Below are 19,184 nucleotides of genomic sequence, written 5' to 3' on the forward strand. Positions count from 1 at the left end.
CTCAAAAACAGGCTTCATGGAAACACTTATTCACTTAGAATCTTAGCATCTTTTTTCACTTAGAATCTTTCACTTAGAAGTTGCCAAAGTGATCTTCCGACTTCCTTATTTTTGAACTGCTATCCTACAACTTAGTTCTAGGATTATCCTTCTTGCATGAACACCAATCTCCTTTAAGTAGCATGGCATTTTTTGTGCAAATTGAAGAAATTCTCAACTCTTAACATTAAAAAGCCTAAACACAATTTCATTAGAACAATCTCCAATTGTCAAAGTGCTTAGCAAAATCTGACCTCTCTTTAAGAGCTCTCCTTTATGGACAAATGATCAGCTAAGAAGTCAAAAGACAGTCCTGAAGAACTGAAGAACAAGAAAGCACAAACTGAAATCTTACAAGACAGTTCGTTCAAAGACCTCTGAGATGAACAAGATAATAATTTTTCTGGTTCCTTAGATTTCAGGCTAGAAATTATTTTGTCTAAGGTCCTTCAATTTTCTTTGTAGCATGCACTCATGTGCAAGGCTTGTTCTTGACCTTCTCTCTCTAGTTTACATTCTTGAGTTACCGCCAAAGCCCTTCGAAGTTTATAGCTACCATCTTCTACTCTGGCTTGTAGCTTCACCAAGCAAAAAAAACCAACAGCAGCACCACATAAGGGAGTAACAGAGTATTTCCAAAGTTTCTGTCTTCTGAATAGCACTAAATCAAATAATCAGCACAACTGAAAAAATATAAATATTTTCTGAATGACTTCATTATAATTCTAGTTTATTCGTCTTTTTCTCTTCCTAGAACTTAAAAGGATTTATAAGCAAATAACAATGGATTTCTACAATAAAGTATGTAAGATTTGCGTCAAAGTGAAAGTAGATTTAGCAACTGCAAAAAGGAAAGCGCAATTTCTTTAGGCATTAAAAAAACTCACCAACACTTTTTGCCATGGATTTGGGAACAAATTGCCTACTAAAATTTCAATATCTATTCCATTGTTATTTTCTAAGGTGGCAAAATATGACATTGTCAAAAGTAATATATTTAGTTCTCAGTTTGTCATTGATAAATGCTAAATAGTTGTTTATCAAAGAGAGGAAGTTACTTGTAACCTACATAATGTTTTAAATATCTGATAAACCGTTTGTATGCAAAGGAAAAAAACACCTTAATATTAAAACAATGAAATTATTATATACAGATTTTAAGATATCTCATAGTTAACAGGATTATAATAATTACAAGGCTAGGATATTTTCCACAATTTTGATACTACACTGGAAATTCCATATGAGATTTGATGAAATTTGAAAAGAAAACTTAAAAACTCATGAAATACTTATTTTGATATTCAACTCTCTTTCACTCTGTTTTAGTATTTTCTGCAGCTGACAAAAGAGCTTATATCAACAAAGCAAAATCAATTTACATTCCTAGGTGACGGTAAACTTGGTTCAAATATTCAATTTATTTCAGAGCTCTCAATGAACTCAAATCTGATATTACATTGATTTATTACGAAACCAAACTACCAAAGTCTTTTGTAGGAAGTATAAAGGCTAGGAGAATGTTTTGACTCCTAAGTTAAGCCATGATCAGCCAATTCTACACTTCTCCACCATCCCACCCCAACACACCCACCCTTTTAATCACTGATCAAATTCATAATTTTGGGCCTGATTTACCACTATTTCACTGTAGCTTTATATGAGTCTAATTCGATCAGGAGCACCACATGCACATTCTATCAAAATGAATTTCATGAATTTCTACAAAATAGAATACAGAGTAATTACAGATCTAAGGGTAATGATATGTACCAGTGGGAGGAAAGGAAACAGGACGACTCATTTATGTTAACATGACACAGAAAATGAAAAATGCGGCAAATCAAAATGGCACAAAATGAATCTCTTAACTAAAGTATTTAGGGAATGTGTAATGAAAGTTTTTACACTAAGGAGAGAAACATCAATTGAGTTTTATTCCTCAGTAATGAACCTGATGCTGTAGTGTGTTACTCCAGGGTTTAGGTCAAAAGAAATAAATTCTGCTATACCATTTATAGCACAACTTAAATCACTACTTCCCTTTTAAGCTCTATTCATCCCACTGTCACGCACCTTTCAGTTTATAAGGACTTTTTCCATCAAATCAAACCTTTTATACTGTTTTGTATAATAATAATGTTCTGTATTGAATTAGGATGTTTAGAAATCCATTTTCTTCAATACAGAAATCAGGTACATTGTGCTCTTCAACTTTCTATGCTTCATTATATTAACTTCTCATATTATTTGTTAATTACATTACTGACAGCACTGGGTTTAATTTTAAAATGTTTTAATTAGTGCGCATAAGTCACTGGACATCATTTATCTGAAAATAAGAGAGCAGATGGAACAAAGATTTTTGCAAGGTAGAAACTGAAAGCACCAGTAACTTGCTGCAACATGTCCCTGACCTATGTGTCAGAAATTTCACCTACATGTTCTGGATGCTAATTCTGCATGTCAGAATGGAAGAGAAAAACATCAGATTTAGCCACTGTTAATACATTAAAAATTGTTATTAAAGCCTGCAAAGGAAACAGCACTGAATCATATCCACAAATTATGAATCACAAAGCACTTGTAAGAACTTTACTGTATGTACTATTTTAATTGAATTCAACTGCAACAGGAATTTTATGATCAAAATGTATCTGTGAGAAAGGTAATAAAATAATTATTTTTTTTTAATTACCTGAGTTTCTTTCTTATTTGTTCCTTCTTCTGAATCGGACTGGTGTTCTTGTTCATTTTCATCACTCTGGTGAAAGAGGTGGCAGAGGAAAAATAATTAAACTGTTGAAAGCTTACTGAGATTTTTAAGGCATTCAGGACTTTTAATATGAAAATCTAAGAGCAGTAGAATACTACCTAACTAAAGGTACAGAGAATATATGGGATATATGATGAAAATTCTCAAACAAATACATGTTTTCAGTACCAGAAGGAGGGGAAACAACTTTGCCTTTGGCACATGAAAATCTTGCTTTTACAAAATTATATACTGATCCCACGACAAAGAAAAGGGAAAGGGAATTGGCTGAAACATCAACGATAACCCTTCTAATCTGACAGCAGTTCTTTCAGTTGTAAGTACGTGGCTACTTGTGCAAGATAATGAGTCTCATTCTTACAGCTTTGGTGTGCATGCAATAGAACAGAATTGTTCAATGATTATTTTTTCCTTAGATTATGATTAATTCCTATTAAGTTATGGTTACTACAGTATTCTACAATTCTTTTTAGCACTATCAACACAACTTAGGACTTAATTTGATTTTGCTCTCGAAAGCTTCAAAACAGAGAAACAGAGAATACATAACTTGAACACGCATCAGTTTTTCCAGAACTATTAGTTATACATTGCATCACTCTCAACTATTTTCTATTTTAAGAATACACTATACACATTCCATATTGCTACAAGCTAAAGCTGTACATCAGTAGTAGCAGACATTTACTTACATCTTGAGTCCAAAAAGAAACGCCTGTAGATCGTCGTTTTTCTCTTGGTCGCCGCCTTTCCCTTATAGACTTAGGCTGTGACTTATCTTCTTCCTTTTCTTCCTCTTTTTTGCCTCCTTCTGTTAATAACAACTTTCTTATTCATTTAAGTATGACACAATCTAATTTCCTGAAAATTTTCTGAAATACTTCTCAGTCTTTAAAATGCTTACAATTTATTTTTTTACCTGAAATAAATTTGCTAAAGAGCTTCTTACAACATACAGGGTTTGCTCTAATATACACTCCTTAGAATATAGTCTAAAATACTGTAAATACAGTTCCGATTCTTGAACAGCAACTGCAAAATACTACTTCCATCTCAGACACCTAAGGAAAACATTTCAATGTAACAGTAATACACTACAAATTGGACTTAAAATTCAACTTTCACCTGTCACAAAATAACTCAAATATCTGTGTCAGTAGATATATAAAAGTACAAAAAAAGAGAAGATAATTTTTAACTATTCTTTATCAAACAAGTTTTCTTTGCTTATATCAAGAATTCAATACCAAAGAAAAAAACATTTTAAAAGCCTGTTAAAGTCCTTCTTAGAGACCCCTTTTCATCCTATTCCTCTCCATTTTTGCTCTAAGGAAGAATAAAATGGGATCTCCTAGATTAGATTAAAACTATATTATAGGTTTCCTTTTTCTTTAAAGTAAATGCAATTGCAATTCAAAACCAACATAATATCTCAGGATTCTGTTTGTTCCCCTATATGTTTACAAGTAATATGCAAAAAAACTCCAATATTAAACAAACCTGTCCAAACCGAAGTTATCTACCTATTATCAAGTAGTCTATTCAGATTGCTGTTTCTTTATCAAAGAAAGAAACCACAGGTTTCAGTTCAGATAGAAGCACTAATAACAACTTTACCATCACTAGTCTTCAGAGGTTAACAAATAATTTAGTGTGAAGCAAGAATTATACAGAAAAGAAGGGAATACAAGTATTCATGGTGAACATACACCTTTCCTAAATCAAATAAATGATGACTTTACCTCTGGGCTTTCAGACGGTAATGTATTTCTCCTCCTAAAGTCATAATTTGAAAAAAAACTTGCTGTAGCTAATATTTACCCATGGAAATCTTTTCCAAAGAACAGTTGAGAAAGAGTTTCCTTGAGAAAGCATGCATTACTGAAGAATCTTAATCCAAATTTTAGTTCATGTTAGGACAAAAGGAAAAAAAAAGCATATCCCTGAAGCTTAGCCCAAATAACTTCCTCAGAAAATACCAGTCAAGGGAACATGGCAGTACTGCTATATAGATCAATGGATCATTTAATCTGACCCTTTGTATAACCAAATTACCAATTTCTATCAGTAATCCTATTCAAGTTACAGATAAATAACTTGAATTCAATTATTTCTCTCAAGTCAACTGTAGCGTGCATCCGAGAGAGATCGTATGTCAACAGCCCCTTCCTTTGACAGGCACCTAATCAGGTACAACATCTCTGAGAATCACAGCAGGTGATTTACATTTGAAATGAGGGCAAAAACTGCTACATCAGAGAAAAGCTTTTTTTCTGACCTCTGAATCATGCCATCTGATCCTCAGTTCAAGATTAATAAAGCGGTTAAGTTTCTAGAAGTATAGTTCCATTAAACATTCTGAACTAAAACTGGAAATATCCCCTTCGCTTTATTTTCAGCTGCTCATGAAACCCTGAGAGGTCCTTGAAGCATTAAAGCATCATTCCAGTCCTTCAACGTGGGAGGACTGAAACAAAATCCCAGACATTTAGCAATTATTTAATCAAGTAAAATTCCTCTTCCATACCTGCAAGTATTTAAACTCTGAAATGTAATAGTTTATTATAGTTGCTGTGTTAAAGCAGAAATGAAAGCATTATGTGGATATTGACAGCAGTATATTCCATGTTTCTATGGCCCACCAACAGAAAACACAGATTCATGTACCAAACGGCTGAAAACCACGACCAAGTACAGAAAATGTTTTTTCCTCTCTGTGTGCAAGTTTTGGAATTTCTTACAGAAGATAGGAGTAAGATACACCCTCAGTGGTCTTACATATTGCATCCCATTTTGAACTGTCCTTAGAAACATAGGCTGCCCTTTGTCAAATAAAACAAAACCACCCCACCCTTCACAAACAGTACTCCTACCTCTCTCACTTTCTTTTGTTCCACTCCGAGAATAGGCAGAAGTTATACCTATAAGGCTGTTTGGTCTGTTTAGTTGACTTGAAGTTGAAAGAGAGCTAGTGGAGGTGGAGAGCGAAGAGGTGGATGATGAAGAAGTTGAAGTTGAAGTTGGTCTATAGCGATGATATGGCTATTCAGTAAAAAAATGTCAAAATTAATTTACCAAGATTAAACAAATATAAACCAGGATATAAACAGGATATTAAAATATTTGAATGCATAAATAATTCTTATAGTAGTACCAAAATTAAAATATTATAGCTGGACTTAAGATTCATATAATTTCTCTACCTAGAGACCCCTCATGAAAATACCTCTTCAACAGTTCGGGAATATCTTTGTCTATAATCATCATCTTTAGTTTCAGATTCTTTCTTTTCTTCTTGTTTTTCTTTGTCTTGCTTTTCTTTCTCTTCTTTTTCTTTTTCTTCATTTTCCTGTTCTCTGGTTCGCGTGGGACGACTTCTTCCTATAGTTTTTTCAGCTTCTTGAAGATCTGTCAGTGTTACACCCTGTGAAAATGGCAGTCAGCAAACAACGTTTCAATGTATCACTTGTAATAATGTAAATGATCACATTATAAATACATACAGACAAAATTCAGCTTAAGAAAATTAAATCTATCTATTAAAAAATTATTTTTACCTATATATTCTACGTATAAACTTTTCTCTTGTATCTTGGAACCAATCACTCTTTGATTAGCAGCAAGTGTTTGCTGTAATATGATCTACCACAGATTCTCCAGCAACACAATTTTTAGTTGAATTAACACATACAGATCACACGGAAAATCATATAGAAATCATTTAAGAACTCACTAAATCCTTCCAATATCATCATAAGCATATTAAATATTTTTGAAAGAACCCTCAAAATATGATACTTAGGAATTTTCAGAAATGTTAATACTTTACAAATTCACTCACTGCAACTGGATTTTTAGGTCAACAACACATAAAAAATTGCATTGACAGCATCAAAGAAAGTTGCAACTCATTTCTAATTCTCTTGTTATTCTGAGGCTAAAAACTAGCTTTGAAATAAGCTCAGAAAGCACACAATTTTTTGAAGACGGCTTTTCCCTACCGCACTTTTCAGCTGACGTATCTTACTGAGATACTGCTCAAAACACTTCATAACCTATTCTTCAAAGTCAACTTTACAGCTTATCAGTTATTTAATAGCTTTTTGTTTTGATAATGTTTAAATACAGTAATTCCTGGTAGCTTTTTCACTGTAAAGATTCAATAATAGCTGCCCTGTGGTTTGACCATCTCTCAGGGCTCTGAATTAGTATCAAAGGTAAAAAAGAACTCCAGTAAGATAAAGTTGTATCAAGCAGTGTCGATCTCAATACAAAAGGTAACTAGAAATATTTGAGGAGTTTAAAACTTCAAAAATTTGAAAGTAACATCAGTAAACAATGCAGGTATAGACTCAGCCTTAAAGCAGATAAGGATGATGGCTAGAGTATTTGTGTCATGTTTTATCCAGAGAAAAAAGAGAGAAAAGCTGAAAGGAGGTATGCAGTTAGATCCTAGATTATTAGCAAGTAACAAAAAACTCTTCCTTAGTACTCTTCTGTGTCCAGAGCAACCAGATTGAATGTATTTTCTTCTATGCTGTGGATCTTATTAGCTATCCATACGTTGGTCAGCTCAATCACATTATCTTCAATAGTCCATGCACAGAAAAAAGACTTAGAAATGGAAGTAAATACAGTACGCTATGTCTATTTCTCAAGTATTAAGTCTTCAGCCAAAAGCATATGGCTGTTAGTTCTTGAAGAATTCAAAGTCTTAGATATAAATATCTACATAAAATCAGATACAATTACTTGAGTAAGCCATTTTACCACAATGCAATCAAAAATTTCCCTTCATTGAAGGAGTCTGTGCTTTCAAATTTGTATTATGTCACTCTTCAATGATTAGAAAAAGCAACTTTCAGTACACAAAGATGGGTCCTAAAGCTTTCAGGGAAAAAAAGGAGTGAAAAAGAGGCTGTATTTCATCTGGTACAAGTTGTTTTATACCAGGAAGACCCATCAGTTTATTTGGAGCTTTACTGAGAAATTAAAACTTCTCTGTACTCAGGGAGCTACATGGGTATGTTTCCAGAAATGTAGAAGCTTTAATAAAACTATACCTGTGTAGATCTTCTAGACTGTCTTGCTTGCCTGGATCTAGCTTTTCTTTGGGATTCTGACTCTTCATCCCGTACTGGAGTGAGGTATGATCTGAAGAGTTAATTACAAACAAAATTGGCAAATGGTAACTTTTATACAAACGTATTAAATGATCAGAAAAAAACCCTACAACATGATATGACTGATAACCAAAGCTGTTAGAAGAAAATCTTTAACTATGTAAGACGGATTATATTTTAAGACATTTCATCCATACCATAATGATCTATTCATCAGGGTAGCAGCCTTAGAACTCCATTAAAATATATAGCACTTTCCTACTTAATTTAGATTTCTTAATTTCCTACTTAATTTAGATTACCACTTTCTCTGAATATAACTTAAGTTTTTTTTGGTATTTCACTAGTCTTCTAACATACAGGTAGACGACCTCAGAGATTCAGTCAGTTACACATTTATATATACAATGTGTGCGTGTGTTAACTTTTAACATAACTTGTAGGCTTTTAGAAAAAGCTAAATGTACTGCTAATGCAGAAAACCTAACTATACCATCTATTGCACCAGAGATTAAAAATCCTTGAGGAGGTGGTTACCATATTATCACTTGAATCATCCATGCTTTGAGTAATCCAACTCTCTTTGAAAACACTGTGCTTAAAAATGAATCCTCATGAAACTCACAAAAAATCCTGCTCAGTAAGCAGGTAACTTTAATCAAAGCCAAAAGACCACTAGAGTAGACATAAAATGTCTGGACTCTTTAAAGAAATTCTCCAATCCAGGTAACTGGAGTAAAAAAAAAGAGATACACACAGACATGCATAAATGTATATATTTGTATGTATGCAACACATATATATATATATATGTATGTATGTAAAACCACCATTAAAGAACTTAAAAGTTTTTAATGCATTTGTTGATTTTCTATTGCAGAATACTTTGGGAATGCTGTTGCAATTTACTATTTTTAAAAAATCCTTATATTAGCTAAAAATTAGAAAAACTTGAAAAAGCAAAATCAGAAAGTTGCTAAAAGGTTGCTTAAAACACAAAACCTCTCTGAGCTTCTTTAGATCATAAAATTAGCTACACTAAAACCAGCAGAGTCAGATTCCATAAGAGTTTCTAATTGTCTATATTTTAAACGTCATTAGTTAAGGATAATTGGCTAATGATTCAATAATTGGGTAGTGATTACGTTTGAAAACTTATTAACACTTAAATCATTTATCTATGGAAAGAGTAGTTCTTTGCTCACCTAATCACACATTTGTTAGTCTTAGCACATAAGAAAAACAGTTCTAAAACAACTCTAAGTTTAAAAAATAAACTTCATTTACACAGACCTACGGATTACTATCCCTGTTCTATCTCTATTAAACAAATTACTCCCCAAACACAGGAAAATATTTATAATTAGCTGTTATACTTAGAAATGCAGAAACATCTCCTATCTTATGACACATCTTAAAAAAAACTCACTATACTGATTTGATTTCCCTATCCTGTTCTCCTGCAAACAGCAATTTTGATAGACTTTCCATTTGCCTAGCTGGAGCTCTAGGTCCTGTCTATATCAGGAAAAAGGTGCCTGTTAGTTGTTTTAGCTAACATGACCTGAAACACTACCTACCTAGGAGGCTTTGATCGCAGAGCAGGTGCAATCTCTAGGGCTTGAAAATTGCTACAAATTACTTGATAACTCGCTCTTTAGTGTACATACTCCCACTCTCCAATAAATCTGAACTACTTGAAGCCTTATTTAGGGAAAATGAAAACTCTCAACTTGCCAGGTGCAGTATTGCTACTGTCAGAGTGCAAAGTGCCCTTCCCTAACATCCCCTGTGTGTGCCTCACAAGTCACCTATGTAGTATTATTCACGACACAAAGATTTAAAGATTCAAGTTTCTAATTCTCTTCCCTGTTTCTCTAAACCAATTCTAAAAATAAAAAATATAGTTTCTGCAGCTATTCCAAAAGGATGCACCACTACATGCTTCACTACTAAAAGTGGTTTATAATGTCTTTATTTTTCAAATATTCTTGAAAATACGATTTCAAGTGTACTTTCTAAGTATACACTTTCAGTCTACAAATATAGATTAACAAAATTAATTTCTCAAGAAAATATTTAGCATTTAGTATTTCATATACAGACAAGTTTTGTATGTGCATGTAAACATACACAAACACACGCACATATAGATCTATATGCATCTGTATATATACAGATAGATATGCATGTGCTGATAGAGCACTACCTTCTCACATGGATGTGGTAATTATTCCAGTTTTGCTGATTTCTAAGACCTAATGGATATCTCAATATGACATCAAGAATGCATCTGCAAGTGCATATACACAATCAGCCCAAAGTCAGATAAAAGCAAGGAATTTCAGGCCAACTGCAAGTATCTAAAATGTAAGTAGCATATGCGGATTACTATACACACACTTGTGACAGCAAACGAGACAGGAAAAGCCTTAATTCTAAGTTTCCTTGCTTTTCTAGCTCATCTGAGACTGAAATAGCATTTGCATTATAAAATTGGAACTACTTTTGGAAAAAATATGCATTTTGTTGGTTTTGCTTTTGCTTTGTCAGATTCAGTCAAACTTTGCTATGGAAAATACAGGTTCCAACTATGGTTGTTACTGAAATGGGTTGTAGGCACCTGTGGGCACCTCCTGAATCATGGTGGAGAAGAAAAAAAAATAAATCCCTTTCATAGGAGTTATTTCATCTCAGTTTTGGGTACGAATGGAAAACTATGAAAAAGATACTATCCTAAACAGGCCTAAATCTATGAAAATTATTTAAACGCTGTTGCTGCCTAAAGCAAACCAAAATAATCGAGGTTTTTTCTGTAACTATGAACAGCTTCATTACCTCCATAAACATAGAGAGATAGAAATATCTGGCACTGGTACAGGAGTTACATTTCAAAACTGTTACAGGAGCAACAAAGAAATCTGAACTTGCATTTCAGCAGAAGGGTTAAACAATAAACATTTATAAATATCCAGAAGAAGAACCCAGAGAAAGCTAACAGGAATCAACAGTCTTATGAAATCTTATTTTTGCTTCCATAAATAGCAAGTAACAACTCCTTATGGAAACACAAATATGCACTGATTTTAACTCATCCTTCATGTAACTAACAGAAAAATCACCCTACTCTTAAAATAAGATTTGTATCAGATTCTTACTCATTCTTCATACTGAATAGCTCTTACAACTGTTGCATTTACAACTGTATATTACATTTGAACTGGAAGAGACCCTAAACAGTGCAAAGAAATAAATAGAATGTGTTGGGTTCAACACTTTTCTCAGAGTGCCAGGCATACAAAATGACTGAAAAAATGCTATGTTGTAACTTATTAGCATACTGCCAGTGCCACAGTAGCTCAATCAGCAGCAATGCACTTATACTAAGTAATTAATTATTGCTTTACTTATTTTTAATTCAGCATTTTTGCAGTTTCATTATGGGTATTTTTAAGAGGACTCATTTAATCTATTAACAGAAGCACAAATATGAAAATACTGCGTACCAAATGAGAACTCAAGGCTAGTCAAAAATATATAATATTGAAGTTTCATGAATGGTGTCTACCAGTACAAAGCTCTTACATAAATTGAGGCACGTTGCTAGTTGTTTCAATATACAGGAAGCAAACAACACGGCTTTATATACTATACCATCCAAATTCATGGTAACCAACACATTCCTTCAAATCAGAAAAAAATATAACTTTTATATAAGAGCAACATTACTCTTAGGACCTTTACACACCTCCGTCTCTCCCTGACCTCTGACGTTGAGGACACAGTGCCAGAAGTAGCTGTAGTCATGGCTGTGGTAGTGGCTGTAGCATTTACAACGGATGGTGCAACAGGAACGGTCACTGCTGTAGGAACACTGTCCTTTTCTTTCTCAGTACTATCCTCAGCCCACAAACGATTTGAGGTACTACAGCGTAACAAGCAGCAGCACAAAAAAAGAGAAAAGGAAACAGCTAAACAATGAAAGCACTTTACTAAACAACTAATAACACATAAATTGAGGGATGGATTTTTTTTAAAAGTAAAGTGAGAAATATCTCTGCGATGAAAGCTCAACTTGAGCTATTAAATTGAATAAATTAAGAATTGAATAGTTCACAGCAATTGAACTCTTCACCCTTCTATATTCTTTTATACCAACATGGCTGCCACTTCACAGTAGAAAGCCACATTCACAGTTCTTGAGCCAAATTGTATATAATTAAAACAAATTTAACAGGAAAGTGAAAAAATCCAGAGCCCCAGGATCTACTAAACAAGAACGCATGCACATACATAAGCACATAGTAGACCTGACAAAAAAAAAAAAAAAAAAAAAAAAAGAAGAAACGAAGTGTTCTCGTGCCATTACCTGCTTTGTACACCTGCTGAAGTAGAACCCGTTGTACTCTTTGTAGTAGTGTTTGCGCTGGCAGGCAGTGTTTTCTGAAGACCAGCAGAAGAGGTAACTGTTGATGCAGTACTTGGAACATTAGAACTAATCAAATCATCTTGTTTTCTACCAAAGGAGCCACTGAAAGAGAGACATGTACAATGAATGCATTGTATTACCTATCTTTGCTCATTAAAATATTACAAAGTTGTGAATGATCCATTAAATTCCTGCCCATATATTCGGTATCTCAGTTGAGTCTCAGAAACTTCTGGGGCAAAAAATGCATTTCCAAAAGTCATTTTCTTCACTATTTCCTTGACTAGAACTTTGAATTTATGTCTTCAGAGGGCAGCAAAAGTGTCCCTTAGTCCCAACCATTTCTCCACAAGAAAAGGAGATAAAGAATGGAATCTCACTGGTTTATGTATGACTATCTTGATCACATCTACTGAAGTATTCATATAAGGCCTCTAATGCCTCGTTTTTAAACTGCTGTTTCACCCACACTAAATATCTCGGAAAATGCAGAATTTTATTCCACAGCTTGTCAGAAAAGAAAATGTCATCAATATCACACCTCTTATAATTTTCAACCACTTAAATGTACTGCTTAGGTTTTTTATAAACTTTAATCATTCCCAGAAGAATTAACCTCCCACTCATGTTTTTCCTTTGCTCTTTAAGTTGTAAAGAAGATTCAGTGGTTTCCACATTTTTATTCATTGGTTCTGGCTGAACAAGTTTTGCATTACCAAATCAGGATGTTTGCCCATTACTAAACTTCAGAATCCACAGTTAGGGCAGACAGAGCATCATATTACTAAATGCAAAAGATTTAAGGAAAGATGCTTCTTTGTCGTTCTGCAATTGATCATTTTTTCTATTACTATCAATTCTAAAATGATACAGAAAAAATACTTGTACAAAAATTACTAAGGAAACACACCATTAAAGCACCACATGCGATTTGAAAGTGATGAGTATGTTTTGTTTGAAGACTGGAGCATAAATATTGATAAAAACTAACATGCAAAGATTGTTCTCATGTATCAATTGCCGATATTTTCCATCCAGAACAGGAAATCTGTGCAACATCTTTCCTACACCTAAAGTTACAAAAATTGATTTTTCTTTTAAGGCAGGAGGTTAACAAAGATGAAAGATGTATTATTCTGTATGAAACAGCCTTATTACATGCCACTGACAACATCAATGCCAAGACAAAAAAACAAGTTAAGCAGCCATCACCATGTACATCATCAGCACATATCAATATGCAGCTTAGCTGCCTGAATGACATTCTTGTCTTTTCATCTATTCATTTTAGATATTTATTGCTCCACTAATTCCAAATAAGAACTTTACTCAAATAGCTATGCTGAAACTACATGATGGAGTAAAGTTAATCATGCATATATTTGCAGGATATGATTCCTTCTGAGAAAATCCTGCAAGATAGGAACCACACACACCTAATTATTTTCATATTAATTATCATTTACTTTGCATTCAAGTTAGTTTTACGTGTGCGTTCTACGATGCTAATACTCAAAGTAGGTGTGGCTATAATCTACCATTATGGAGAGCAGTCCAAGACCTCTGATACTGTCATGCAAAACCAAAATTCAAAAGACAGTATTTTTCCCCTTTTCAGATATCTAGCAGAATTTCTTCCATTCCAACATTTACAATAGTTAACTTCGGCTACTGAACCAACCTGGAAAGAGTCAAATGAACCTCAAACTGAAATAAACAATAGGAAAAAGGGAGCATATAATGTTTAATTATATAGCAGTTGCAGCAACACTCTAAGACAGTAAAAATGGTGTAGCTTTAAATCAGCATGAACATTGCATCAGCAGGAGTATGTACTTCACAATTAGTCTGAACAACATTTAAACACATCATCATTCAATTTTAAACTGTCCTTACAAAGTGATTCAGTACTTAATTTGTTTATTTTAATTTGTAAGCTTATTTTGATAAAAAAAAAAAAAAGATAAGAGGAAATCCCACACCTTCTTTGATAACTCGTGTTTAATGATGTAGGACCTTCATTCAAACTGTTTTTCTTGACATCTTCCTCCCATTTTCTCCTGGTGTAGGAACTGCCCCCACGTATTGAGCTAGCAGACAAGTCCCTGTAAAAAAGATTTTGCTTTATCAAACTTGTATTAAAGAAGGTTGTTCTTGATGTGAGTTGAAAAGGAGTTTCAAATTAAAGATTAAAACTCCGTATAACACACTTAAAATAAACAAAACCATGCAGAAGAGGAATAAAATGACCTTTATGGACAATCATTTTCAAGCTCCTGTGGAAAAATACTACATTCATGCTAACGCTGTTAGAAATGTAACAAAAAAGCAGCATCAAAAGAAAAACTGCTGAAGAGGATTTAATCATCAGGAAATCAACCACCAGCTTTTATCCGTGACCATCGTTGGCTTTCTTTTGCTCAAAGAAGGAACAAGAGGCTTTTCTGTTTGCTCCTGAGATTATCCAGTGCAGTAAAGGGAAAAGTTCTCGGGTATTTTAGAAATTGTTTTCATGTTTTTTTTCATTCTTGGATGTTACAAGAAGTTGAAAAGCTGACTAGCCTGTAGAAGTCATGATACTGTAGACTAGTGCAAACAGTCTTGCAGTAGCCATTCTTGAGTGGCCTGTCATGTATCACTAGCTGATGTTACTTTAGTCATAAGCACTTTCCAGCCTCTTGTTGTAGTTTATAGCAGCAAGAATTTACCTTGGAAAAATCTACTTAGAAAAACTCCCTGAAAAATGATAGAGAGATTCAAAAACCTGATTTCCTAATAAAAATGTCAGCTCAAGATTTGAAGTAAAGTTCAGATAGAAGGAAGAAAAAAAAATGTCTTTCACAAAACTATACATAAAATGCAACCAGGTGTGTGAGGGAAAATAAACCACAATTTTTTAAAGATGTAGTTTATGTTCAGATACCTTTGGCCTTCAGAATGTACCTCTTTTTGCACAAAAACGTATGTTACCACTTCCATTGTTGGAAACAACTTTAGCAAAGGATCAAACACGGGCCAATGTGCAGTGTTATCTCTTATCACCAAAGCAAACACAAATTCTCAGATATTATCTACCACAGAAAGTTCCTGGTGCCTGAGAAATTTTTTATAATTACAGAAGGTTTCACTTTGCCAGCACTTCTGCTGTAGCATTGGCTACTCAACTGAGGCTGGAAGCCTGAGATGTTAACCTAAAAGCCCAGCTGGATTCATCTTGAAGTCTTTTCCATTACTCACAGTAGGATGTTAGCTGGATTACACTACGTCATTGATAAGCTAGACAAGCAGGTGTTCAGACAGGTAGAACATGAACCCAGCATCAAGCTAAGCAACAAGGTCAGAGATCTGGGAAAAAGGCAGAAACCTTAACAATTCATTAAGGTACCTATAGGGCAGATGGTTAAATTCTACATGTAAAGAAGGTCAGACTAAACGTCAAAAATCTCTTACAGCTTTAAGTAAGTAACCTGGGTTGTCTGCCACATCATACACTAGGCAAAGTATTGGTGCCTAAACAGGTTAGCCTAAAAGCAGAATGCAGAAACTTCTCAGGTGAATTGTTTGGTCAGCAGTGCGACTAATGAGAACAATGAACCGAGTTCACCTAATGTATATGAGGAAAAACATGCTATTGTGGATACCCACTTTTGGAACTGTGACTGTGAATAAGCCATGATGTTTAAGACAAATAAACCTTAACACTGAAGTAAAATTTAATCCCTTTGTTACAAGCAATAACAACTTCCAAGAAGTAAAATTTCAATTAAGTATTTATCTCAATCTTAAGTTATCATCCAGTTACGGCACTTCTAGAGAACAAGAGCTTTTAAGAAGATCTCAAAAAAAAAAAAAATTGAAAAAATTATGTCTCTTATAAACAAATCAAAACTGACAAACTCAGTCTCAAAGAATACAGTACTCCAGAGAATGATAAGCACAAACAGAAACTCCACCCCTGTTACAGAAATTAAACGTTCAGATTATATAGCCAGATTAAAAAATTCTGGCCAAGTAATCTGAGAGATCTTAACAAACTAAGGTGAACTTCAGGGGACCATGAGAGCTGGAATATCCCTGTTTCAAAACAGAATTTGTCACCCAGAGACTAAACTTAGGCAACAGCATTCTGCAAGCATAAGAAAAGCCAGTATTTATCTTGTGATCACCCTGAAATTAACCATTCTCAAGAGCAGCAACAAAGAAGCTCCTCTTCAGACATTAAGGAGATTTATCAGCCTTATAGACAACGATTATAATAGCACATTTTGAGCAATGAGATGATTTTCAGTTCAGGTCATCCAACATTTAGCTATCTAGATACGATCCAACAGAAACAAGACATGAGGGAGACTACTAACTATTGTAGAATGCATTCTATATTAACTCAAGAAAATATCTGAGTACAACCTCAACAAAGGAGGTAAGTGAAAAATGGGAAGTTCTGACAATGTAAATAGGCCATTAATCTACCCCAAATCCTAACAGGTAACAGTCCTATGCACCTAAACTTTTTGTTTCTTTTATTCTGAAAGCTACAGAAGAAATATCAGCAAAGAATGTAAAAATCTCCAAAAGAAGATGAAAGGTCAACGTGTACACAAGAAAAATAGAATAATTGCTTTTATAACTTCACTATGATTTTTGTAAGTCATTACTGCGGCACAATATGGTTTTAAGCAAAGACTGTAAGAAACACAGCATTTTATTATTATCAAAATAATGGCTCCAGACAAAGCAGTCAAATGCTTTTAGCACCTTTCAGTAGCTTCAAGTTGATGACTTCATATTTTAGATTTTATTTATTTTCTCCCCTAAAAAGACAACATTCATTGCCCAGTTCTGCTGTTGTCATATAATAATCTAGATTTTAAAAAGGGTTATCATAATTTAAAAGATCAAAAACCTTCAGGAATTGGATTACCCTGCAGATTAGCATAAGGTATAGCAGTGGATAATGCTACAAATTAGCATTGTCTTAAAATCTGTAAGTATGTCAGCCTCTCTAAAATCGAGGAATTTCATATTTAACAGAAACTACAACTTTAGAGTCACCTGTTTTCTTTTTCGTCAATGTCAGAGGTACTGGCCAGTCGTCTTGGTATTGTAGGTGCAACATATGCAAGTCGAGTTCCTTTTCCATCTTTCTCCTGAAAGACACATTTTTTTTTATTAATTTACCATTACTGACGATACTGAAATTGGCTAGAAAATCATCATTACGACAACTTCAGCTGTATTTATTGTGACTCAGTTATACAAATGAGTTTTAAGCTTTAGTTAAATATCAGAAGGACTACAATGGGAAAAGCAAACTGTTTACGTTTTCATTCTAGTGATGTAAGTGACTTGATTTATCTTTTTTTCTGCTTTGCTGTAGTACAATTTCAACACTGATTACTGAAAGCAACTGTTTTAGTATTTTAGTATACTATAGTATGGTATGGTATTATTCTTAATTCTGAAAGTATTTAAACATCTGTACTTGAAACAGAATCACAAATTCTATATTGTTCAGTTACCTGTTCCAAATTAGTCCTTTGCTTGGTTCAGCATATTCATGTTTAATTATAGAACTAAATTTTTGTAAATAAAAAATTACTATGGAACACAAAAAGCAACTCTTTTTTTATAAGATTCTTTCAACATCACTTTCCAAGCAATGTCAAAATTATCAAACCTCTTCAGAAGGTATGGGTTTGATAGCTAAACTACTACTAGCATTGCAAGTCCCAAAAAGGGAAAAGCCCCAGACCTATGTACCAGGTCATCAGACAATGAAGGTGCATCCTACGCTTTTAAAGAGATTACACAGAAGCTGCATAATTTAACTTTTTGGAACTTTGGTAAAGAATCGATGTGTAGCACAGTCTACAGAGAATGTCTTACTTCTCTTACTGTACTTGTACAATACATCATAAACATTTATACTAAGTAAGGCAGATCAGTTCCTCAAAATGTTGCTTCACACTGAAAAAAATTACCTTTTCTTTGTTGTCCAATGAAGAGGAAAGTCTAGGACTTGAAGCAGAACGCATAACACCTGCAGAGTCCTTTTCTTTCTGAGCTTCTTTGGAAGCAGTAATCTCTGCAAGTGCACCATAACTACCAGTTTTTCTAAGACATAACCTCCACGAAGCAGGAGATTCATCTTTCCTCTCTTCTTCTTTGGGAGAAACCTTGGTTGTAGATGTTGGAAACTATAAAACACATGTAAATGAATTTACATTATTAATTTACATTACCTGTGATAGTTCATGCTCCTTGCAGAGATTTGAGAAGACAACTGTTTTTAATAATCATAGAAGTGTTGAATTCGCTGGGGAGTTGTGGTGAGAGACAATCTACACACTCTTCTCTTAAATTAGTTAATGAGATAAGAAAGGTAAGACTGGTCAAGGTATACTACTCCTCTAAAAGTTAGCTTAGAAAAATCCACACTGTGTAATACACACTGTGATCATGAGATGCAAACTTAGAAACATGCAAATCCAGTATCAACTTTTTGATTAAATAGGTTATTTTGCAACCTGTACACAAACCTGTGCACACCAGAACCTCACCATAGATTTTTCACCCTTATTGGGCACAAGAACAATGCCAGTTTTGCGCAAGCCCTGCCTCCATGATGCAGGATCTACTGACTCCACGACAGGCATGACAGGAGGAATGAAATCATACTGAAGTCAATTAAGACAAGACAAAGACCAAGATTGAAAGAATGGAAAATAGAAACAAGAGGTTGTTTTAAAACCACATAGTTTGTTCCTAGGTTTATGTTATGCAGCTCTTCATTACAGCAGAAAATACCAAAAAGCAG

General features: G+C 33.9%; 1 protein-coding gene across 5 annotated transcripts in view; it reads right to left on the reverse strand.

Moving 5' to 3' along the window:
- PPP1R12A (protein phosphatase 1 regulatory subunit 12A) overlaps positions 1-19,184 on the reverse strand; it is a 128,538-nt gene that overhangs the window by 20,189 nt on the left and 89,165 nt on the right. For 3 of the 5 annotated variants that reach the window (XM_086610896.1, XM_086610895.1, XM_086610899.1), the window contains 10 exons: positions 18,349-18,564; positions 17,420-17,514; positions 14,350-14,472; positions 12,308-12,469; positions 11,687-11,863; positions 7,879-7,969; positions 6,042-6,239; positions 5,689-5,857; positions 3,508-3,626; positions 2,738-2,803 (listed from right to left, as the gene is read on the reverse strand). In XM_086610896.1, the coding sequence (XP_086467022.1) occupies positions 2,738-2,803; positions 3,508-3,626; positions 5,689-5,857; positions 6,042-6,239; positions 7,879-7,969; positions 11,687-11,863; positions 12,308-12,469; positions 14,350-14,472; positions 17,420-17,514; positions 18,349-18,564 (1,416 nt within the window). The remainder of the gene's footprint in view (positions 1-2,737; positions 2,804-3,507; positions 3,627-5,688; positions 5,858-6,041; positions 6,240-7,878; positions 7,970-11,686; positions 11,864-12,307; positions 12,470-14,349; positions 14,473-17,419; positions 17,515-18,348; positions 18,565-19,184) is intronic. The other 2 variants (XM_086610898.1, XM_086610897.1) reach the window with 2 other exon arrangements.

This window comes from Tauraco erythrolophus, chromosome 4 (assembly GCF_009769465.1).
Source record: "Tauraco erythrolophus isolate bTauEry1 chromosome 4, bTauEry1.pri, whole genome shotgun sequence".
NCBI lineage: Eukaryota > Metazoa > Chordata > Aves > Musophagiformes > Musophagidae > Tauraco > Tauraco erythrolophus.